This window comes from Cinclus cinclus, chromosome 3 (genome assembly GCF_963662255.1).
Source record: "Cinclus cinclus chromosome 3, bCinCin1.1, whole genome shotgun sequence".
Classification (NCBI taxonomy): domain Eukaryota; kingdom Metazoa; phylum Chordata; class Aves; order Passeriformes; family Cinclidae; genus Cinclus; species Cinclus cinclus.
The window spans coordinates 102,214,660-102,239,705 of NC_085048.1; the positions used below are offsets into that span (position 1 = coordinate 102,214,660).

General features: G+C 40.8%; 1 protein-coding gene across 7 annotated transcripts in view; it reads left to right on the forward strand.

Annotated features, from left to right (window-relative positions):
• The first annotated feature begins 2,379 nt into the window (after positions 1 to 2,379).
• ACYP2 (acylphosphatase 2) overlaps positions 2,380 to 25,046 on the forward strand; it is a 33,841-nt gene continuing 11,174 nt past the window's right edge. For 3 of the 7 annotated variants that reach the window (XM_062490586.1, XM_062490589.1, XM_062490587.1), the window contains exons 1-3: positions 2,380 to 3,977; positions 4,538 to 4,554; positions 5,975 to 6,084. In XM_062490586.1, coding sequence (XP_062346570.1) covers positions 3,908 to 3,977; positions 4,538 to 4,554; positions 5,975 to 6,084 — 197 coding nt within the window. In that variant the 5' untranslated portion in view covers positions 2,380 to 3,907. Of the gene's footprint in view, positions 3,978 to 4,537; positions 4,555 to 5,974; positions 6,085 to 10,941; positions 11,085 to 12,851; positions 12,908 to 21,946; positions 25,040 to 25,046 lie in introns of those variants that run through there. The other 4 variants (XM_062490585.1, XM_062490584.1, XM_062490583.1 and 1 more) reach the window with 3 other exon arrangements.

Below are 25,046 nucleotides of genomic sequence, written 5' to 3' on the forward strand. Positions count from 1 at the left end.
GCACACTGCAGATTAATCTATAAAGTCATTAATCACTCAACCTCCAGAATAAAGCTCTCGAATAATCCTCCTTTGTGCCTGTCTTGCCCTTTAGACTTACAAATATAATCTGTAGTGCTAAAAAGAAAAGTTCCTAATAGCCAGGAAAAACTGGCAGATTAAGCCCTCCAAAGGGTTTTAGTATATTTAGATATTATGTAAATAAGGAATGCAAAAAAGACCCTGAAGAAGCTAGTACAGCTTCGAAGTAGAGGTAGGAATCCATTAATTTTCATTCAGAAATGAAGATGCAATTTAGGAGAAGAAAACATTATGTGGGAATGAGGAAAAGAGGAAGACTAGTGAAAAAGGTTAGAAGTTTATAATTTTTCCTGAGGAAGAAAACATAAAGGAACAGCACTGCATTATCTTAAAGGATAGAAAAATAAAATCTGATGTGCTTTACCATTTACAGAAAATAAGGAGAAAAAATGCTGGAAAGGTCAAACTAAGCTTACATGGCTTCCAACCTTCTTCCCTGATACTCCATGGTCCCTAGGTAACAGCAGTAACCGGGCAACAGAAGCCATATCCTTATTATTTATTTATTCGAAGGCTTTGGTGTCTTTTGGGAAACACTCATCAAAATCATCTGGGGAAAGTTTGCAAGTGAATCAGGCCTAGTGTTTGGTTCATATAATAGAGCTGCACAGCTACAGATACATCAAAAAACTTTTATGATAAGAAGTAGCAGGAGAAAGAAATGCAATCACAGCAGGTTTGAGGAGGAGCCAGGTTACCTAAAAATAGTGCAGAAAAATAGCAATGCAGTTACAAGGGGAAGGAAGGATGAATCAAGACAGCAAGGTGGGAGGGTACGTGCCTGATGGGATATTTTCAAACCAAGACAGATATCCACGTGAATGCCAAAAGCAGTCATTTTGGGAATGGCAAACATCAAGTGTGTGTGGTGGTGTGAGGGGACAGCCACACACAGAGTTACCAGTAGTGACTAATAAAAGAACCAGAAAGCTGTTTCTCCACCTATTCTGTGCCAAAGATGAACAAACAGCATAAATAAGGAAGCTACAACTTTCAGATGACCAACCCAAAAGCTCAATAACTGAGATGCTCTAATCAAATAATTGCTTTTTGTTGGTAGTGGCCAGAGTCAGGGGCACCACTAGGTCTGACCTATCCCAATCAGCCTCACCTAGAACCCACCACACCCCCTCTGCTCTTTGGTGCAGTAGCTCTACTTAAACTGAGGGCTGAGCAGAGCTCTTGCTCTTTAAATTATGGGTGTGTTCAGTCCTGGTTTTACCTCTGTGTTGTAGCTGTGGTTCCAACCCAGCTTCCTGCTCCTGGAAGGATTCTGCTGGCAGCCCTGGCTTTGCCTGCCTAGGTACTGTGGGGCTGTTGTCACTGATGTGCAGAAGTTGTTCCCTGCAAAGCCGTGTTTGTGCTGTTCCCTGGTTTTCAGCTGCAAGGACACTGTTGTTGGGTTTTGGTGTTTTCCAGTCATAATTATTTTTACAATACCCTTTTTCATGCCATGTCTAAAAAACAGTGCTGTTGGAAAGTTTTACTGTGCTTGGAGTGAATACTGCGAGTTTTTAAAGGCTTTAAGCCCAGGGGAGGGGCAGAGGGCCTGGTGATGAAATGTGTCATTGTTGTTTTCCAACTGGCTGTAGCACTGGGAATTGCAGCCAACTGGTTCTCTTTAGGCCAATGCCACCACCCTGGAATAAACAGCTGGAAGTGGGAGTGAAATTCAGAACTCCATGCAGGCTGCCTGCATTTCTTGGTAGTGTGTGCCAAAGCTCTCTTGCTAATTAGTGTGTTTGAATAACCTTTGGTTTCTGGTATTGATTACTTAGGCAGCAAAATATTAAATGTTTCACAGTGTCCTCTTCTGGAGTTTTCTGCTACTTGTCATGAAATAAAGAAAAAGTTAGACTTGTCTATGGAAAGATGGGCAGATTGTTATGACAAATGACATGTTAAAGACTGTAATGATAAAAAATGTTGCTGTTGCTAGTGCTGGAATCTGTAGGTAGCAAAGTGTCATCAGCACCAGCATAAGCTCTGCTTTCAAGGCTTGTGTGGCTTTCTAGTGCAATAAACTGCTACTATAAATCCATTTTTTACTGGTCTTGCTCTTCACTGCTGCCAGATGGCAGCAAATTACTGAAGATTTTCTGTTTTCTGCTTGTCTTTCTGTGGAATCCTCTTCCTTCAAAACAAAATTGTGCTGATTCCACACTAGAGAAATGTATGACCTCTGTGAAAGGCAAGAATTTGATTTAATGTGCTATACAGGGAAAGCAAATGAAGTTTTGTCCATTATGTTCCTATTCCCTGTCATACTGAAAGCTTTTTGTTTCTATGGGAATATATTTGTGTTCTGTGCTGAATTGAGTGGTGGTTTCTCTAGTTAACTTGTGTGTCTGGGAAAAGTAATTTTGTTATTTTTCTAGAACTTTCTTTTGAACTTCCTTCTATTCTTAAGAGCCAAACCTGTGAACAGCTCAGGTTATGCTGCATTACTGTAGAACACAAGGTGCATGTGGATGGAAATTGCTTAATGGAGAGAGCAAATGAAATTATTTTGATTCTTCTTATAAGGTTGCTGTTAACTTTATCTGTTGGTGAGTGAGAGCAGTTAGAGTTCATCTTCTAAGGTTGAATAAATGCTGTTTCTAATATAGAATTCTGCCTCAAGTGGTATTTTTTTATTTGTTCGTTGTTTTTTGGCTTTTTTTTGTGGTGGGGATTTTTGGCTTTTTTTTGTGGCGGTGGTTTTTTTGGCTTTTTTTTTGTGGTGGCAGTGGTTTTTGGTGTTCTGCTTTTTTTGGCGGTGGGGGTGGTTTTTTGTTTTTAATATGGTGGGAAGTTAAACTTCAAGCAGACATAGAACACACCAGAGAAAAATTTCTGTGGTATGTTGCTGGAGACTCAACATGCTAAATAGTGAATTATTGACTTATTTTTGTATATATAACACACAGACTCAAGAAATGTCATAATTACAGTTTTGGAAAGGTTTTCTAATGCAAACATAAGCAACGGATACCGCTGAAAGCTGGATGAATAGCTTGAATGCAATGAGCTTTCTTTCTCCGGAGTCTGCTGCTCCAGCTGAGTCTGGCGTTTGCCCCTGTGGGGGGAGGGAAATGGGCTTTTAAAACTCTGGGTGAAGTTTTTGTGTCATGTGGCGATTGGAGATATAAGTTGGTCACTTGGTCTCATTCAGGGAGGGATGCCTAAAGTAAATTTGAGTGGGTTTTTTTTTCTCATGCTTTACCTTTCAACTACCTAATTTTCCACCTGATCAGGCAACATTACCACAATATATGGCACACACTTCTTTTCCAACGAGTCCTGTAAATGCCCGGGAAAGACTAACACCACTCACCTGTGCCGTGGATACTGGGGACTCCAGGTGCGTGTGTGGCAGCACCAGGCCTGGAGGAGTAGATGGTGCCATTTGGACACTGCTGTCTGAACGTGTTTGTAATCTGAAATAGAGATGGGAATGACACTTTGTGAGGGTTCTGTAGGACCGTCCCTCAGGGATGCAGGATAGTTTTTCTGCCCTCAGGATCGTGGAGCGTTTCCCACCACTCGGGGTCGGGCGCCCACCCTTCACAGAAGTAGCCATGTTTCCCCTTACGGGAAGAGCTGCGTCACCCCTCCTTGTCAGCTGTGTTTCCCCTGACAGGAGAAGCGACGTTTCCGCCCGCCGCTGTCGGGCGTTCTCCCCTCACAGTCAGGGCTCCATTCGGTGTGCCGTGGCCTGCCCCGTCCATCCACACGTGAGGCGGCCGCTTACGCGGTAAGGTTGAGCCTCTGGGGCTCCCGTCGGGGCACCGCTGATCCGCGGAGCGCCGGCAACCGCCGCAGAGGCTCTTACTCCGCTACTGCCATGTCCTCCCTGGCCAAAGCCTCCGGCGCGCTCAGATCCGTGGATTACGAAGTGTTCGGGCGGGTGCAAGGTAAGTGCGGGCTGAGGGGGGTCTGGCGGGTGAGGGGCGGTGGCGGCGCCGCGCGTGCGCGGGGCAGGAGCGGCCTGAGGGGAGGCGGGAGGTGCTGCCGCGTTCCCAGCGTGAAGGGAAAGTTTTGTGTTTTGTTTTTTTGTTGTTGTTGTTTTTTTTTAATATATATATAATTGTAACTATACCTCCGCCTTAAGGCACGGCTCCCTCTGGAGTGTAGGCTCCTCTGTCCAAAGTAGTTCCCATTCCCCGCACTTGTGCTCGTAGTTTCTCTCAGCGCGGGTATGTGGGAATGTCTCTCACGTCCTTCCCATCCACACACTGCAGCGTTTTCATTACCACTTACGTGAATGACAATAATCGTGTGATGAAGGGAAGGCTCAAACACAAGTGCTGTTCAGTTTCCCTGATATAAACTTCACTGAAATCTCCATAGTAAAATACCACAGGCGACTTATTGTGCACATTATTGCCCCTTTGTATTAACTGAAATTCCTACAGGTGATACGCTTTTACAGGACTTCACTTTCTTCTTTTTTTTTTTTTTTTTTGTTTTTTAGGTGTTTGTTTCAGGATGGTAAGGCAATGCAGGATTTGCTAGCTTCTTTATGGTATAATATTTCCAGTGCTAAAAATAAGGCAGCAGGTCTATGGAGTGTAAACATATCCAGCCTGAGCTTTGGTTGGATGGTTAAGTACTGTGAGTAAACTTAAAATGGTTTTATATTAAAATTGATTTTTAAAAGCTTAATGTACTGCTTGTGTAAATTGTGGTTTGGATTACTTGTGATGTAAAAGCAACAAGAATGTTGCAACACCTCAATCTTTAGAAAGGTTAAATACGAAACAAGGTGTTTCAGTTCAATTTTTCAAATGGTGACTCAGTACCTCTATTTAAGGAAGGTTACTGTAGAAAAATGTGGGGGAAAGTGTGCTGCAAATAAGCACCTTGTGGCTTATACTCTAAGCAAGTGACTCTAGCAGCTCTGAAGTGCAGCAGGTGGTTTTGCATTTCACAGAAACCCATGAAAGAAGAGGACACAAGTAAGAATAATGTTTTTTGTCTCAAAATAGTGCCCCATGCTTAATAATAATGCTGAACGATTTTATGTATAGTTTGCATGTATTGTGAAATAGTGCCTAGTGGAAATGAACAGAGGACTGCAGTGGAGTTTGCCTTTAGTTATTTTATCAAGAGGAAAGGGTAAGTCCAAGCTTGCTTGTGTTCCTGTTTTGAGCTGACCCCGAGCTATGTGAACACACACAGCTCAGTGCCAGTATTGAGGAAAAGGTTTGCAGCTGCATTCCTGTGCTTTTGGGCAAATTAGTTTGGAGAAGCTGTTCATAATCACCTTGGAAAGCTCTCTTCATATTTAGCACCACTTTTTCGTTGGCTCAATCACCCCAAAGCATGTTTTGTCTTTTGGAATGGGTTATGCACACCTGCAGTTTGGCTCTTGCTATTTGAATTTCATCACAACTGGGTGTCTGGGAAACCATATTTTTTTTGTATTGCTAGAATATGCTTGTCTTTTTTTCTAGTAATTAGACTATCATCTTTGCTGTTGTTTGTCAGTAGAAATGCAGCAGCTGGGGGCGGGATTTAAAGGGTGAAATAAGGTGGAAAGGATTTGAAAGGGGACTGGGAAGCTTGTACATGGAGCAGATTTAGTGAGTCTAAAAACTGTGGTGATTGAAGGGTCAAATGAGCACTGATATGAGCTAAGGAAAGGAATAAATTAGGTACAAGAGAATGGTGTGGGAATAATGGAGTCCTTTGTGATTGAAATCTTGTTCTTTTTGGAAAATGAACCGTGCCTGCTGCAACTCCAGAGCTGTCAAGAACATCTGAATGCCTGAGGATTAGCATCACTCATGGATTTTCATTTTTTAAGTGTAGCTCTTGCAGCTGGGCAAATGCAAGTGGGGGGTTAAGTGTTCTGTCTGTGGTGTCTGTGCTGGCACTGATTATCCTCTCTCATTATTTCCCAAATCAGTACACAGAACAGGAAGCCAAGAAATTAGGAGTTGTTGGCTGGGTTAAAAACACCAGCCAAGGAACCGTGACAGGCCAAGTTCAGGGCCCAGAGGAGAAAGTGAATGAAATGTAAGTATTTCTGTGTTCTTTTTTTTACCCTTATTAAGATAATTTACAAAAGTGTTTTTAATACGAAGTGACAAGTAGATCCAGTGTGTCAGTAATGTCTGTGTTTTCATTCAGCTTTGGAGGTAAGGAGGTGCATTCTTTAAACTGTAAACAAATCTTTAAGCTTGAAAAATGTTGTGTTTTTATTTCTAGTGTCACACAGTTCTAGTGGATTTCCTTAATGTCCTCATTTTTTTGTGAAATGGAAGCTTTTATTCATGTGACTGAAGATCTGTTTTTTAATTCATGAAAATGTCTCTTGTTAAAAAAAGACTGAAGAACTTCTTGAAATGCTTTCTTAGTCTGTGCTTAAAAAACTGTTTGAAGGAAACTGGGTTTAAATATGATTTATTTTCTGATTTAAAAAAAACCTTAATATATAAATGCACATTTTGGCCAAGGCCTGCAGTCTCTGACATATGCAAATGAGTTTTGGAAGTATTTGGAAGTATTTTGGTGTCTCTTAAAGAATGGGTGATAATCTTCATTGCGAAACTGTCGGTTTCTAGGAGCTTAAAGCTATCACTGAGGAAATGATGCCTGGGAAAAACACAGAGCCTGATTGAGTTGCTTCCAGCTATCATTTTTTGCAAGTGTATACAGGGAGAGTGTTTGGTACTTTAAAAAAATCCTTCAGGGGTTTGTTCTCTCAACAAAGAATGAGTGAGGGCAGAACTTTCCTTTTCTAGATGGGAAATTAGCAGTGCACATTCTGCCAACACTTTCCTGTACAGGAATTGCTTCAAAACTGAACTTGCCTGAAAAGAAGTTGGCTTTGTGCACAGAAAAGTGTTGTACATTCCAGTCAGGAGCTTTAAATGAGTTCAAATCATTTTCCTTGGTTTTGTGCTTAACATGAGGCTGCTTATCTTGCAAAACATTTACAAAGCCAGAGAAATATCAGTTTTTTTCTTATACCGTTTAGGCTTACTTTTTGGAAGAATTTTGTGTGTTCTGGTTTGTGTTTTAGCTTTTCACAACTTAGACACTGATGACATTTGTTAAAAGTTTGTAGCTCCTGCAGGTTCAAGGAAACCAAGCATTTTGCAGAGGAAGAAGTGCATGAGTCAATAGTTATTTCAAGAAAGCTTCCTGTTATGTTTATTACCCTGCAGGAATCTTTCCAGAGCGGTTTCTGCAGTGTCATTTAGACCAATATTTTCACACTTGCCTCAGCTTTTCAATTAAACATGAAGCACAGAGCAGCTTAAAAATCACATGGTGATGGTAATAAAATTTGTCAGCTGGTCCTGGGTTTTTAATGTTAATGTACTTTAAGGGGAAGTGGTAAAGGTGTTTTGGTCTGTCTTAAACAATGTTTATCTCTTTGATGTTAAATAGAATCAAGAACATGGACTAAAAAAAAGTAGGGATGTCATGGGGAAGTGCAGGTGTCCTACAGGTAAATAGGCAAAGCAATGTAAGAGGGAGAAAGAGAGGAATGAGAGAGTGAAAGGACAATAAAGATAAAGGGTAAAAAATGTGGGGAAAAGCCCATGAAGCTCTCTAGTGTTGCCAGAAGCATGGAGTGACTAATAAAGCCTGCCTTTGTTGTGGAGCAGGAATGCAGCCGACCTCTAACGCAGTGGTTTTGCAGCAGCTCCCCATTTTCTGCCCCTTTTTCTTCTATTTTTCTATCAATAACTATATTGGGAGGCACAGCCACAATGCATCCAGGGCAGGCTCAACATCAGGAAGCAATGGCTTTATAGTGTTATATTTTTTGTGCAGGTTGCAAGGTAGGATATAACTTAGGGGGAACAAGAGGATGAGCAAGTATAAAATGTCATGCTGAGTTACTTTGAGAGGTGCCATGTGAAATAGTTTGCTCTGGAGCAAACAGCTGAGCAGGGGCCTCTTGCAGGGGCCTCTTGGCTCTGTAGAAATCAGTGTTAAATTTTGAATAAGTGTGAACAACTGGGCCTGGGAAGTGCTGCATGTGCAGGAAGTTGTATCCTTGATTGGACCATCCACTTTTTGTTGAACATGGGTATGAATTTCTTTGGAAGTGCTGGGAGATTGATTCCTTGATATTCTGTGGTGCTAAAGTCTCAATCCCATTGAGAACTTGCAAAATGTAGTAACCTCCCTAAGCATCAGATTGCAGTGGCAAAGTCACTGAGCTGCAGGAAGCCCAAGGGATAGATGAGCACTTCTATATTTTCCTTTCAGTTTTGCATTCAGTTTATTTTTAATGAAAACCTCTTTGGTTCTCAGGGATCAGGTAACTTTCATGTAAAGTATTTTACAGCCAATTTTTAAATTGAGAGATCTTGAAGGATGTTTCAGAGGGTGTTTTTAAGAAGTCTTGAGAGCTTTTTACCCGTCAGCTTGCTTTGGTATACCTTGGTTTTTAACTCTAGGTGGAGCTGTTAGTTCTGAAGATCCTCAGCCATCAATGCTCTGTTTTGCAGGGGATGTATTTTTAGACTGTAGTGGTAGAATCCATCTTTTTCCTCACTGTATTTTGTAGTTCTGTTCCCTTTGCTGTTTCTTCTCCTCGCAGATCCCACACCTTATCCTTAGATTAAAGCTCATTTTCAGACAATTTTACTTATCAAGTCCCAAAAGAAGCAGAGCTGCACCATTTCTGCAACATGATAAGGTTTTATGGTCAAGTGGAGGCGTTTATTTGCCAGCCAAGGTATGAGCTGATGATTAAAAAATGGGGTAGAGGAGTGTATTCCTTTATTTTATTTAAATTGTTTTCCAGGGATACAGTACAGGGTTTTTCATTGTAGTATTTTGTGCTATTTCTTCCACTTTACCCACTAAATAAGGTTGGAGCCTGCCTGGTCATGGTGGTTGTTGCCGTGGCAACCTTCATGGACAGGCTGGAAGTTGATTTACTGGGAGAATTTTCCAAACTTCGATGACAAATCACTTGGTTCCCCATTGAAAAGGGAAGATAAGAGTCTTTGCAGAGTGCCAAATTCAGAATTTACACCAAAAATTCAAGGTTTCAAGTCAGGCTGACACTTGAAAATATGAAATCTTAGGATATTTTTTAGGCACAAGCACGTAATGGCACAGTGAGTGTTCTTCCTGTCTTGAGAGAAAGGCAGAGTTCTAAATATAGATGCCTTGTCTTAGAAATCGGTTTTAATTAGGAAACTAATGCTAATTTCTGTTGAATGTAGTATTTTTATTACCAGTGTCAGTTAAGCATTAATATTAAGATTTAAGTTGCACAAGACTTAATTTCCTTTAGTGTATAAATGCATAGAAAAATCTGTATTTTTACCATGTAGAAGGGGTAAAGGGAACTCTCTAGTAATCATATTTGTCATTGTATCAGTAATCAGGTTATCCCAGGTTCCTGTCTGTATCAAGAGACATTGAATAAATACTTTTTTCCCCAATATAATTTTGTTTGCAGAGAATAGCCCTTAAATGAAACTAAATGGTATTAAAAAGACCTGTAGAAAAAAATTCTAGATCTTAATTCCTGATTGTTTAGCTTTAAAATGAGCAGGTTTTAGTCAGTGTTCTGAGATTTTTCTCCACTTTAAAAGGACATTTTAAAAAGTATTTTGCTCAAAGTGTTGTTTAGAAGAACCTTTAACATTAATTTGCACATGAACTTGTCAGTGAGGCAGAGATGTGCCCCTGTAGGATGGCTAAAATATTCCTGGGATGTGCTGTTCTTGGGAAGCTGACAGTAACAGATTTTGGAGAAAAGGGCAGAGGGAAATGAAAATCCAATTCTTTAGGTTTTTTTATAATATTATTAAAATGCAAACCAGTGAAAGGTGTAGATTTGTTCTAATTCATGAAGGAACAGTTCTCACATTAATCACTGATGAAGGTGATTTATAGTGTTTCAGTGAATCAATAGCAAATGACAGGAAAATATGATGGGAATTTTGTAATTCAGTGTGGCTCCAATATAATAGGATTAGGTTTTTTGATTATATTTTTTGTTTAAAGGCAAGACTAACGTATGCTGGAAAACTAAATTAGGCTATAACTTTTGTAGGTAATAAAATGGTAAATGATTCTTTTATTATTAAATGTTTGAGGTATTTTCTTCTCTATCATTATTTATCACTTAAAATTGACAGTCTAAATTGTGAATTATTATAGTTATTGGTCCTGTAAATGAAATCTAGTGAACTGTTACTGATGATGGCCTGGGAGAAACAGGAGTAAACCTTGTTCTTTGAGGTTTTTTTTAGCCATCTAAAATTAGATGAATGAACTAATCCATTTGTTGTAGCAACGGTACTCTGTTTAAAAGCCAAGGAATGGGTCACATAAGTCAGAACACAGAGTTTTTGGTTACTGAGAATAAAGTGAGTGAGCTGTTTAGCTGAAGGAGAGCTGCAAGTGCTCCCAGCACAAGCCCAGAGGCCTCTCTTGTGCAGTGTCCCAAGGGAGTTCCTCTGTCCCTCTGGGGCCCGGGAAAAGGCTTGTTTCCCCTGTGTGCCCACAGGGGCTGAGGGAAGAGGTGTCCCTGCGCCCTGAAAGTCACCCAGCTCACCAGTGACAGCCAGAAATAGCAGTGGCTTCATAGCATGGCTCCTCTGCTTTCCACTGTGCTGGCTGTGCCTGTTCCCTGCAATGCCTTCAACCACAAAAGCTTTTAGCCATGCTTGGGTCTTTCTGGAGATAGAATAATGAAATAAAAAGATTTCCACACCCCTGTTTCTTCTGCTGGAGTATAAAAATAGCTGCCTTACATGGCCTTGTAGATTTATTTTTTACCATAGCTCCGTGGAATTGGAGTTCTTTATCAAGTATCTGCTTCCATTTCTACTTATCTCTGAAGTGTTTTTGTTTATAGAATGTTTACCTGATATTTCTGCATGTAAACAGGTCTGAATTTCCAGGATTTTGGCTCTGGTGTAAGCAGTGTTACTGTTTACATTGTCTTGAAAAGCTCAGAATGTGCTATTGGGCAAGATGGGTCACCCTTCTGTCTCTGGTGAAAGCTGCATTAATGCTCCCAAGTCCTTTAGGTAAGGAACCAAGGCTGAGTTTTCTATGGAATTCCAGATTTTATTTGGTTTGCTGATGGGTATCTGTAGGAACACTCAATTCCAACATCTGTGCTGCACAGCTAGGAGCAGGAAGGGCTTATTGGATTGTACTGTAAGTACAGGCAAGTTGAACTGTTGTTTGAACACTCAGTTTAGGCATTTTATTGCATAATTAGGAGTTATGTGCCTTTCTTCCACACTGGCAAGTCAGGCTTCTTTTGGCTCAAAATTAATCTTAACTAAATCACAATAACTGTTCTATGAAGGATTGGTTGAGCTCTGTGGGAGACTGATTTCAAAATAAAATTTTTGATGTAATGCATGATTTCTACTGGGAGCTTCTTGTTCATTTGAAAACTTATACATTCTTTAATGCTGATATTTTTTATTATTTAGCCACATGCAATGCTTTATTTCCAAAGTGAAGGTGTCTGTTCTTGCTGATGCAGTAGGATGTGGTGCAGTTCAGTGTCACTCTTCTAGTTTTTTTGTGCTGAATTAAGTGTTTAAAGTGTCCTTAGTGGTCCACCACAACACTCAAAAACACTAATGAGTAAAATTCACCTTATACTAGGATTTTAAAATAGTTTTTTTGTTATTTAGTTTGAACTGTGCATGCAGTCAAAAATAGATCTTTGGCCACACACTGGCAATTATCAGTAACATGTACTTAGTAGTGTAGGTTTCCTGGAAATCTGTTCTGGATGTGGTGTTTCAAACAAGTTCTGAAAATACAAACCAACTCACGTGACTAATAAACAGCAACTTCTGAACTGCAATTTTTTTGCTTTCCTTTTGGTGTGCTGATAGTTGAAAATTACTGAGCAGGGTACACGCCTGTTATGACCGTTTTTCTATCTGAGGGGTGTTATTCTAGGTCTGGAGATTTGTGTTTGGTAATACACAGGAGAAACCAACATAAACCTAATATTAGAATTGCATCATGTGACGATAAGACCTCTATGGGGATGCTGCTACTGTCCCCAGAATGGGTGTCACAACTGGGCAGACATACAGGTGAAGCTGTTCTTGGTGGGAAATCAGGAGGGAATGTTTTCCAGGTGTGTTAAATCTCATGTGTAGTACAGCAGGAGCCCTTCCACAGGAATGCCAAAGTTGTATCCCAGATGGAAAACGTTTGGAAGACTTAACCAGGAGCCCTGTGCTGAGGAGCTGGATTCAGTTCTGAATTTGCTGGTGTAATTGTGCACAAATCATGGGTCTTGCTGCTGCTGATCTTATCAATGTTGTGGTGGTGTAAAGCATCTTCTCTGGGATTTCAGCACTTCCTTAGCCAGGTGGATCTAGGACTGGAAGCAAAATCTCTATTTCTTATGCCATGCTAGCCAGAAAGGGAGAGGAAGCTATTTCCAGCTTTTATGGGGAAAGATCTCTGAAGCCTGTTGATGTTGCTGTTTTGTTTTATTCCTTAAATTACTGTCGTTCTGGTTTGGTTCATTGGCAAGCTGTGTTCAGTTTATTTACCATGGTTTTTTTATCCAAAATGAGTATGTTTCACACTTGTGTACTTGAGATACACCATTTGCCAACAGCAGAAAAAACAATTACTTCTGATGCTGCTCTTCCCTCAGCCACTATTAGAGCATTGCAGCAATAGACAATAAAGCTTTCTCTGGGTAACTTCATTATATAATTCAATTTTACCTTGTTCTTTTTCCCCAACTCCTCCCTCCCTCCACTTCCTGGTCTTCCTGTCCACTGAAATACAATGTTTATTTGTTTTAGATGGTGCCCTGATGTTTCCCTTGAACTGTGCTGGATGTCACCAGCAATCCTGCGGAGTAAATATTACTTTTGGTGTCTTTGTCTTTATGTGGCCCCTCTGAAGGGGGATTCTGAAGTCTCTCTAGAAAGAGTGGCTTGGAGAAGTCCCTAGATCTGGTCTGCCAGCCTTTTGCTGTCCAGCTGATTTACTGTAGTCACTCTATGACTGGATTAGAACATTGTGTTTCAAAGCTGGTTTTCTTGGAGATGTTTTTTCCCTAGCTGGGGTGAAACAGCTGCCTGGGCTCATCTATAATGAATGCTCTGCTTGTACCTTCAGTGCTTTCCACTGGTGCTTACATTTGTGCTCTGCTCTTGTGATGCTCTGGGCTCTTCCTGCTGCTAAAGGAACAAAGGAAATCACTCTGGAAAGTGTTCAAAACTTCACGGGGGGTGGGGGAATATGGAGTTTTTAGCGGGGGGTGGGGGTGGAATCAGGCATTACATTTAATTAATGCCTTATTTAAAACTGGGCAGCTGATACTCACATTGGGAGGTTTCCTTGAACTCCCAGTGGACATTCTGGTGGAGTTTTCCTTCCCTTTTTGACTCGCTAGGGTTGTAGTATTTTGATATGTGCTAGGAAAAAAAAACTATTTGGAGCAAAATCCCAGTCCATTCCAGTCTGTGCATCTCCCAGCAATTGCTTAATGATGTTTTGTTCATTATACATCTTGCTCTGAGCAGGTTTGTTGTATCATAGAGGAGCTCACCTGAAACCATCAGACTCTAAAAATGGCTGAGCCGGGGTGTCTGTCCCTGCCCACTGTATAATAAAAACCCTTTATTGAAATTGGATTTTAGTGTCAATGTTAGAAGTGTTTCAGGCAGCACAATTCTACACCCCTGTTGGTCTGGATAGGGTTAAAATAATCTTTAATTTAGATGCCTGGTGATTTGCAAGGGAGATTTTCAAGAGTTTAGGAAAAGGTTTGGCTGGGTATTCTAGGAGGGATGGAGAAAAGCAGCTGCCTGCTGCCAGTCTCAGATCACCCTGGACTGCCCTGCTTTTCCAGGATGTGGATCCAGGAGCTGGAGCCTGGAAACTGAGCTCTTCCTTAGCAGTCAAAGATCTGCAAGACTCTTCCTTTGCTGAAGACTCCCAGCAAACTGTAAATTCAGTTCCTTTGGGAGGTGAATCTGTTCAGCCTCCAGCAAATCAGTTTTCCAGGGAATAGCATCTGTATCCTGTCTCTGTGAGTCCATGCAGAGGTGGAATTTTGCTGCTGCTGCAGATTTCTATTGCCTGTGCTGCTCCCTGCTTTGCTGGAGAAGTGCTTGAGCAGTGTCGTTCCACCTCAGGGATGGGAAAACACCTTTGCTGTTCATCACAAGCATCATTCCTCACATCTGCCTGTGCTTTAAAAAGCCTTGGCTGGGATGTGATCAAGGTCTAATGGATTTGTGTTTTTCAGATTTGTCTGGTCCAGCTCACTCAGCATGAGTGGTTTTGTGTCAAGTTCAGCTGCCAGAACCTGCTGTTACCCAGCCTGGGGGAGGCTGATGCTTTTACTGCGGTCTGTGATGTCCTAAATCCCAAATCAGCAGCAGTGTAGGGCAGCTTCAAAAATCAGAGTTCCTATTTGCTTTTTGGCATTGTAGTGGAGCTGAAACTGAGAGCCATGAAGGGACTACCTAAATTTGGAATGAGGGCTTAGATGAAATTTGGTAAACACTTAATCTTTTTAAATTCCTAGTGCAAATGTGAATTAAAATTGAAGATAATTTTAGTGAGTAGTTACACATGGATTATTCCCATGCTGCATGCGGTGGAATTGGGGCACAGAGCAGAATCAGTGCAGTCTCTTATGGCAGATTTGTGATGGAGTTGCAAGGCAGTGTGGGAGTGTTGATATCCAGTCATATGCTAATCCTTGGAACACAGTTTCTTCCTGTAAATTGTTAGGGCTCTGTGCATTGGTTAACTAATGTCAGTGAAGCACTGCCCAGAATTTCAGGGTGTATCCTGTGCTTATTTAATTTCCAGTAACTGTTTTTGGACTGCTTCAAGCTCTACAGCTGCATTATTGTATCAGCTAATTCCTCTGGCCCAGATGGAGCTGTTGCTTTCTGCCAGGTCCAGATGAAATCCATCTTTATCTCAAAATGTTCAAGAGTACAAAGAAAAAAACCTGGTAGGCTGAAGTCAGTCAGGACCTCATTCTGCTTTATCATGAAATTCCTACTACCAAGAAACAGATAGGAATATTAAGGAATAGAGCCATAGAATGAGAATGTGCTATAGGTTTCCATTTGTAAATTAGTACTGGGAGGAGTTGGTTGGCTCAATTGCACAGAAATTGTGGTGCTGACTCTGGATTCAAGTTCTTCCCTGTTCCCCTCACCACTTTCCTCTTTGCTCTTCTGGTCTTGTAGTTTAAAACAAAACAAAACTGTTCAACTTTCCTTGTTGGTAGCTATAAAATACTTTGTAGTTCTCATACATCAGAAGTGAAGCAATTGTTGTATGCCAGCTCTTTGGTTTTTTATGGATTTTTTTTTTTTGTTAAATGCTAGCATTAATAATAATTAATTGGATAATTACATTGAAATTTTTGTTCTGACTTGTGTCCATGTGGATAGTATGGGCAGAAAATGCGGTGTGGAGTGGAACATATAAGCAATTAATTATTTCAGTGAGTACTTGTAAACAAGGTCAGCTCAGCAGGCATACAGGGAGTCTCTTCTGAAATGTGATGCTGTCTTCATTATCCTTTTAGAGAGGTGTTGGTGTAGGACCAGAACAGCAGTAGGATTTCTCTGAGCATATTTCTGAGAGCTGGTAGACCCAGAGATGATCACTGAAAACCCCAAACCTGCAGTATTTTATTAGAATTGTGTATTATTCTCATCTTTGAAAGCTGCTGTTTTGCTTGTTTAGTCAGTTATGCAGGCTAACAATATATTCAACTTGGTGTCTGGTTTAGTGTTTTAGCTAATATCAAATGGGATGTTTCTTGCTGGGAATAACAGGAGCATGTGGAAGGCTGACAACCCTTGTATTTACTGAGTCACATGTTCTGAGAAATTCTAAATATTTTGCTTGGTGGTGTTTGATAGAATTAAAAAATGTCTTTGAGTTTTATAGTTGTCAGACATCCAAGTCAAGTCTGCTGGAGTCCTGGGAATTGCCAAGTCTGGAGCACATGGGGCTCAGGCATGAAGCAGTGTGGTGGTGACAGAGGTGCTTGGGACTTAAAATGTCCCCTAGCCATGTGGGATTGGTGTGGTAGGGGATGCTGGAGCTCTGGTATGGTGCTGGGACCTGTGCTAAAAATCCTTCCTGCTGGAGACCTGCCCAATGCCTTTGCCCTGAGGAAACCACTCTGTGTTATTAGCTCTCCTCTTCCTAATTATCCTCCCAAAATGGAGATAAAAAACTGAACTTAATGGCTTCAGCTGGAGTCCTGCATGGAAATTTGTCTTCTCCCAAGGGGATCAAGTCCCTGGGAATGTGACTCCTATAGAAAAGCCTAAAAGAGCTCTGTGCTACCATGGGGTTTGAAAACAGAACTTCCTGAAATTGTGTTTTTCCAGATGATGTGGCTTTCCAGAAGGATGACCTTCACCTTGAGATGGATGGCTGAGTGCAGAGCCCAAGTATCTTCAGTGGGATTGTGCCTGTGTATGTCTCCCTGACTTGTTATGGGGAGCAGTTCCCTCACTCCTCTGGCTTGTTGTTTAAATCACAGTGTGTGCTTTGAGACATGGGAGGCTGGACAGAAATAGAATATTCTTTGCTCTGGGCCAGTTGATCTGTGCTGCCTAGCCCAGTGTTTCCAGTGAATAGCAGGAATGGATGTGCCGGAGTGCTGAAGGCAGGAACTTTGCAGCGTCTTGGGTTATGTGGGGCAGTGTCCAGGACAGCCAAGTGTTTGTTTGCAGGGTGGCTTTCCTGGCAGTCAGCTGCTTATTGTGGCTGTTGTTAGAGAAGACCTCAGAGAACAAAGGGGGAAAGGACAGAGGGTTTGTAATCCTGTCAATTACGTGTTCATGCCAGTGAATTTATACCTGGTATGTGGCAAGTGTTAATTTTGATCAGCTGTCTTTAGGTAGGAATAAGTTCTCTGACCCACACTCTCAAAATACAGAATGAGTATGTTGTGCTGGTCACAAGATTGGGCAAATCCTGCGGTGCAAGTTGGTGTAGAAAGGGACACAGGTGCCATGGGCTGCCTGAGGGTGGAACACACACTCCATTCCCAGGGAATGTTGATGCTACTTGTTTGGAGCTCTGTGGTTGGTAACCCTGTTCTCAGCCCGTCTTCCTGCTTGCAGTGGATCAGCAGGGAATGTGCCAGTGGCTTTTGGAATTCATCTCAAGGTCACATCTAAATGCAGGAGAACAAAAGGCCAGGACTGTGATACACTTTCCCCCTAGTCTAAGTAAGAACAGAGTATTCAGCGATCCTGGGATTTGCTGAAGAGGGAGGAATGAAGTACTCTAAATGCTGGATAAAAGAAAGTATTAGTTCTGGTTCTGCAGCCAGCTCAAAAAGCTGAGAATAAGATAGGCAGGATGACCAGGTACTTCTGTTTTTGTTGGTGGTTCTGTCCCTCTGCAAGAGAAGGAAGAGCGGCTGTTTCAGCACCAGCAGACACTGAAATCTAGGACCACTTTTGTTTCCTGTCTCCATTCCAGCTTGACAGGAAACAAGATCCTCTGGTGGCAATTTAAGTTGAAGTTTTGGTTATTTTATACCACTGTAATGTGGCAGAGTGAGTGGATGACAAAGAAACCCTGCCTTGAAGACATTTAAGCTGTCTAGTGATGAATACAAAATAAATAAAGCCTCAGGAAGGGGGTTTTGAAAGTGTATGGGTCTTGACGAAAAGATTTTTTTAAGAAAGGTTAATAATTAAATTCCTCTGGGAGAAAGGTTTGTAACTTAAGAAAATATGCCAAGAGGGCTGATGTTCTGGCAAATAATGGTTGATTTTAGCTAATCATAGAGAACATGGTTTTTTAATCTGTTTTCAGACACGCTGATATTTAATTCACTAATGACTCAGTGATAGCATCTTGATTGGCTGCATTGCTAATTAAACATTTGTGACAATAGTTGATGTTTTTTGCTCAAGGCCCAAGGCCTTAGTACAAAACTACTCTATAGGAATTGAAATTGTTTTATTTAAAGGTTTTTAGCCTTCCATATTGCATTGTGGAGGTAATGCCAAAATCCAAAGGCAGACAAACATCTGAATTTTGGTTTAATGGTCTCAAGTTTCCATTGGCCTCATGATTCTTTGGCAGTTGATTAATAAATCTGAACGTGAGGGATTATTACTGATCCTTAGTGAAAAGGTGATAGTAGGAGTATTATGAATAATTTCCAGGTATTTCTGACTCTGTTCGGGTTCGTTGCAAACTTTGCCGCTCTGGTGTCTAGTTCTCCTAATTAAAAAAAGGTAAAAATACAATAATTATGTTCAGATAAGGCCATAATATATTTAAGCCTTACCTTTTTTATTAGACCGAGTGTGATACTGATGACAAATGAGAAAAAGCAGATCCTGATGGATCATTTCTTGCAGTCTGTCTTTAGACTGTGGAGGCTTTGTATCTTAGCAGGTAGGGATGTAAAATGTAATTCAGACACAAGGAAAACAGAACAAGCATTTGGTACCAAAACCATGTAACTTGCCCTTGTTTTCAGTGTATTTCTGCAGTAGGTACTTGGGGTAGTCACAGAGCTGTATTGGGCATTGCTCCAGTTAATTTTGTGTAGTTTGGTTTCAAGCCCAAAACAAAAAATGGACAATACTTGGATTTTTTTCTTTGGGTTCTGCTTGTTTGCAATTTCTGAAAATCCTTATCTTGAGGAACAAAACTGGATACATTTGAGATTGGCAGTGTCTTGGGGATTGAGTGAATTCTCCTTAGCTTTCCCCTCAGAACTGTGTAGGGTTTAAGTGGAGCCAAGGAACCATTTTCCAGCTGACTTGGTGTGTACAGTGTTGTTACTGTCAGGAAAGTTCGGTTCAGAGTGGAGCTCACTCCTGTGCCTTTGCAGAAATGGCCCTAGGAGCAGCCCTTGTTTCATTTTTCCAGCTGTATTTGCCATTTCCAGAGCTTATCCTGAAGTCATGGCTACCTCTGACTCATTGTGCAGGGCTTCCCTGGAGTCCTGAGTTTTCCTGAGTCAAAACAACCATTGGGTTGTATCTACAACAGCACAAACTGTCACTTGTGTAGTGATTAACACATTGGGTCAGTGGCAAGCTGAGGAATTATTTGCTTTAAAAAAAGTAATAATTTTAGCCTTCACTATCACTCAGGGCAATAGGGTATCAGGACACGATGAATCATTGGGTTTGAGACTGAGAGATGTCCTAATATTGTTATGGAAAATGAGTTGTGAATGAGTCAAGAATTGTTTGGATGCTCTTCTCTCAGCATTTAAGATACCATTTTTTAGACATTGCTTTTGTGAAATTATTCCAGTCAGGAACCTGAAAATAGTGCTGAAACAGCCTGGAAAATGTGATGAGGTCCAAAAGCTCTGCCAGTACCACCAATACTGGACAGAGTAAAAAGGTGATGAACTCTTGAGATTTCTTTGAAATGCATTCCTTTGAAAGGAATGAAAACACCTTTGCCAAAGATATTTAATGCACTAAATTCTAGGATCATGATACTGATACAAAGGGCCAGTCCAGTGGAATTACTTTAAAGAGCCTTTTATTTATCTTTTCTACAACATATAAACTTTTCCCCTATTCATTGTGTTAAAGAATATAATTGATTAGACACTATTTACACCTCTCCTTGTCAGTCTCTGGGCCTGCAACACAGAAATGGGAGTATCCAATCATAAATTCCAAAATTAAACCATGCAAGTGCCTTTGTCTTTAACTCGTCACTTCACCTTCTCTGAAGGTGGAGAAAGCTTCTCCTTGACCAGCTGGCCTGTGTTCTTCTTCCTTGTTCTCTCTGACACTTTGTTTCTGTTTTATTTCTCATTTGCTGTTCTGATTCACTGCTGACATCTCATTTCTCCTCTGCTGGAAGCTGCATTTCCTCAGTCACTGGTACTATGTTTTTGGCTCTGTGTAGCTATTTTTTAAAAAATAATAATTTAAGGTGCTTGTATTTGGAGGAATGATTCTCTTGTAATTTTTAAAAAATTAATTAGTCCTAGATGATATGGCTTCGTAGTTCAGTGTTTTTACACTAGATGTCAATCTGCTTGCATATGTGGAAGTTACTCTTTCGTGCCTTCTAGATAGTTCTCTCAGCAACTGCCCTGCTAAAATGCTGCTTTCCATCTGCTTTGCAGGGGAATCACTGCCAGGAGAAAAGAGTTGAAATATTGATTTTCTTTTGGTAGTTGATGTTGAGCAGGACTTTTTGCAAATAAGACAGCAGTATTGGGCTTGTCAAGTGTAATTAAAATCACTTATTTCAGTAAAGCTGGTTGACAGCTCTAGTGGAAAATGAAATTTCAGCCAATGTAGAGAAACTTATTGCAGTGCTTATTTCTTAACCTTTCCCTCTTTTCAAACATCATTCTTGCAGGGTTTGATTGAAATGAGATCTTTGAGTTTACAGAAGCATTTCCCACCTTGCCATTGCAGAGCCAAGGCTCCAATTAATTGTTTAGGAATAAATGGAACTAATTCCTTCTAGGAATGCAGAATTCAGTGAGTTACATGGAAGTTTGTCACAGGGCAACTAATTGTTATTAACTGCTTTTTAATATATCTCGTTAAATTTACCTCTTCCCTTGTGTTAAAACTCCAGTTCTGTGATCTCTTCTGCCTCTTCTGAGAGGTCCCAGAGTATAAAAGCATTTTTTTTTCCTACTCATTTTTTTTTCCTACTGTTTTAATCTGTATTTGTGGGAGATGAACCAAGATGTCTTGTTATGCTCTAATCCTATACTTTATTAATTTTTAAAAATTTTTGGAGTGCATATCACTGCCTTATTAATACAGTTTTCTAGGATTTTCTTTAATAGATAAAAAATTCCAAATGTCATTGAAGAACCAAGCTGGCTGGAACTTCTAGTCATTTGGAGAACTATATTGTTTAGAAATCAGTTTAAAAAGGGCAAGAATATATTCAACATGGCAGTAAAACAGAAGCCAGACAGAGCATCGTGGCTTGTTAAAAGAAAGTTATATAAGAATTTTAAACATGCAGAGACTTGAAGAGTTTGTGCTTCTTCATTATGAAGTTGATTGCTGATGAAGAGTGAGATAGGCCTGAATTCCTTTAACTCAATCAATTTTAACTTTTTAATTATTGGGAGGTTTTTTGGTTCTGAAATAGTAAAAGGCTTTTTTGGTGCCCAGTCCCACTTGGTAGCTCAAATTTTTTGAACTACTGGAAAATTAAAAACTTCAAACTTGGGATTTTTTAAGGGTTTACAGAAGTCCTGGGTTTCTGACTTGGAGGTTCCTGAAAGGTGTATGGGAGAAGGTGACCTTCACAGTTATGCTCATTTATTTTGTGTTATTTCATTGGGCTGAATATCAGTTCGTGAGACATAAATTTGTGTGAAACAGCTGCTAAAAGTGGTGAATGTGTATAAAATAATAATTAATGAAGAATAATTTGCTTTACAAAAAATCATTTTGATGAGCTGGGATGATTTGTATTCTCTAGCCAGCAACAGTTTCTTTGTCTTGAAAGAGTTTTGCCATAAGGGAAGTGTTTTGCATTCCTTAGCAAACACAATCTCTCTCAGGATTCACTGAAGTGCCCTGAAGAACTAATAAGTAATAAGTAATTGCTTGGGACCTGGAATTTTCTTTGAAATGGGATTTATTTTCAAAACATATCAGGAAAGGGTGCAGTTTGAATGTTGCATAGTAACATCATGGAGAAGATTTAGGTCCTCTTTAGCACATTTTACATAAAAATCCCCAGCTTTGAGCTCTGTTGCTTTGGAACAGCCTACAAAGTGATATTTATAGAGGCGCAGGAGTGGAAAGTGTACCCAGTTCTTTGATGCTCTTCCATGTGTGAGGATGGGGATCAAAAGGAAAGCTGGGTCCTCGTCACTTGGTTTCCCCTCACACACTGGAGCTGTTGTCTCTGCCTCCTACAGACTCCTTAGCAACCAAGACTTTTCCTGCCAACCTGCTGGAAATCAGCTCTGTGGAGAAGGACCCAGGGATCCTACTGGACACCAAGGTATCCCTGACCTTGTACTGTGGGGGCCAGGAAAGCTGGTGGGACCTGGGATGCGTTGGAAGAGCATTCCCAGAAGGTCAGGGAGGGAATCCTGCCCTCTGCCCAGCCCTGGGAAGCACATCTGGAGTGCTGTGTCCAGTTCTGGGGTCATCAGGACAAGGAGCTCCTGTGATGGCTGCGGAGATGAGGAAGGGCTTGGAGCATCTCCCTGCCCAGGAAAGGCTGAGGGAGCTGGAGCTGTTCAGCCTCCAAAGGAGCCCCAGCTGAGAGGGGCTTCATCCTTGGGTGTACCTGTCTGCAGGGACCAGGCTGTGTTCCAGGGGGCCCAGCCATAGCCCAAGACAAGCAGGCAGGAGCTGTTTCCACCTGGACAGGAGGAACAACTTCTTGGAACAGTTTCCCTCTCTGGAGATGTTCCAGAACCAGCTGGGTACGATCCTGCATTTTGTGGTGGGCCTGAGCCACTGTGGTCCCTTTTTCACTTGACCCATCCTGGGATTCCAGTTCTGGCAATGTTGATGTGCCTTGTGGCTGTTTTGAGCATAAAACCAGTGGATGTGGAGCCCAGGTGTTGTGGAGAGCTGTTGCTCTGCCTTGATCTGTGCAGATTTAGGTCTTGTTCATACTTTTTTCCACAGTTAACTCTGCTCTAAACCAATTTTGTAGGCTTCATCTGTCCTCTTTGCTGAGTTCCTAAGTCATCATTGTGCTACCAAGCAGCAGAGTGCTGGGAACATGCAGCTGCCACTTAAGGTGTGCAATGGACTGCAGATGTGGCAAGGTAGCCTTGATTTGTAAGGGTAGTAAAGAGACAAAAATGGGAGAGACAACAAGATTTATCTGCATAGAACTGAATGGGAAAGCTGCTCCTTGTTCTGAATTAAGTGTTCCCTGCACCCCCTTTAGTGTCTCTGCTTGGGTCTGGTGTTCAGCCAGGTTTCCATCAGAGTGTATGGATGCTCTGTTTAAATGGGGCAGCTTTGTACTGCTCATGGTTCATGTTAAAGCTGCAGCCACACAACCATTTTTGTCCCATGTGCTTGTGGTAAGTGTAATTGTGTTAAAATTATACATGCAGATAAAGGCCTGGATTGTTTATGCATAGTTTTCTGTTGTGTTAATTTGTTTTCCTTAGGGTTCTCCCTGTTTGTTTTCTAATTAGTCTTGTAAAGGTTGTAGATGTTTTTAGGTGGAATAAAGAGGTTTTATTTTCTGCCCTGTTGCTTCAGGTTTGGTCATTTGATGTTTGTGGGTCACCCCAGCTGTGTATCAGTTGTGTATCTGGGAAAAACGTGTGTCTTTTCCTAGTAAAATCAGTGGTTTGTGGTTTGTGAAAGGTAGGGAACTGTCATCCCTTTACCAGTTCTTGGGAGCCATCCAGCATTTTGGATCTGTGAGTGCTGTGGGGTTTGTAGAGAATCTGCTGCAGCAATTCAGAGCACTCGTTCTCTAGCTTTAAACACAGGGAGAGGAGTCAAAGTTTCATTTAACCAACACCTACGACTTCATTAGCTGGACAGGTTTTGCTGTCTATTTATCCTTTTGCTGTCTGTGTGTTTATCCTTTTGCTGCTGCTGCAGGAGCAAGGCAAAGCAGGAGATATTAATATTTAATGAAATTTTATGGATCTCAACTGCAATTGTGTTGCTTTTTAGCTGGAGGTGTTACCCTTTGAAGTTCCTGCTGGATTTCTTTGTCTGAGAAGCTCAGCCCAGATTTCTCAAGCTGATACACTTAATCCTTGAGTTAGTTATATTACCAGTTGTTTGGGTGCATTTGTAGGAGATCAGACTCTTGGCTTAAAAATATTTATAAGTTAATATTCAGAGTAGAAAATTATTGTAGTGGTTAAGTTTCCTAGAGATGGTCACTGAACTGATTCTTAACATACATCTTGAAGATGAAGGACCCTTAAGAAATGGACCCATCAATATTTATGAATTTTGGGGCTTTGTCTTCCATTATTGGGAAAGGTAAGTCACTAATAATGTCCAACACTTAAAAATGGGCTGAAAATAATGATTTAAAGCTGAAATGTGGAGTTTTATCTGAGACGCTTAAAAATTAAAGAAATGTCATAGTATTTTTCTACATATTGGATCAATATGTGGATAAATAAGCAAAATTACATAAAGGGGAGCTTGTTTCTATCATGACGTCAAAGGAGAATGAAGGAACAGAAGGATTTACATCCCAGTAGTAGATACGTCAATATTTGAATCCTGAACTAATTTCTACTGTTTCAGTAAACAAATAAATATGTAGACAAGTCTGTCCTGTACTAAGTTTAAAGCCAAAATAGATGTTTTAATTAAATAAGTCTTTTTTTGCTGCTTTATATTATGAGGGAAAGTTGTTCTCTGGTAGAGATGCATTTCTTTACTTGCAGGCACCTTCCTAATAACCCTTGTGCTATTTGTCCTGTAGCAAAGGAGCGGGAGAGCCAAGTTCAGTGTGGGAATTCTGAACATATAATGAAAGGTTTTGGCTTTATTTGGGCTCCACAGTCCACACACAGAATTTCATTACAGGGCAGGAAAGTGTTTGATGTAATTGGAATTATTTATTTACTAATTTGTCAAGTTCTGTGGCCAAATGCCCTTGATTGCCAATAAAACTGATGCAGCAGCTCTGTATTAGGTTGGTTATGGCATTATGTGTGTTTAATGCTTGGAATCAGCATTACAGGTATTCAGTGGCTCATGAATTCGTGGAAGTCCTTGCTGACTGAGTTCTGGCATCTGTTGACTTCCCAGTACCAGGATTTCCAGTCTCATGGAACAGTTTGGTTTGCCTAAATAGCATGTATCTGTCCAAGAGGAAATGTGCTCTGGTGATTGGTATCTAAGAGTTTGAGGGATGGCTTGTTTTAAAAATGAGTGTCTTTTGAATTGGAAATCTATATATGGTTGAGCATATATTCTATGTAGAGTTGTCACAGTCAAGATTAGCTTTTTATATTTTTTTTTACTCTACGTATAAATGCAGATTTGCCCTCTGTATGATCTCTTTAC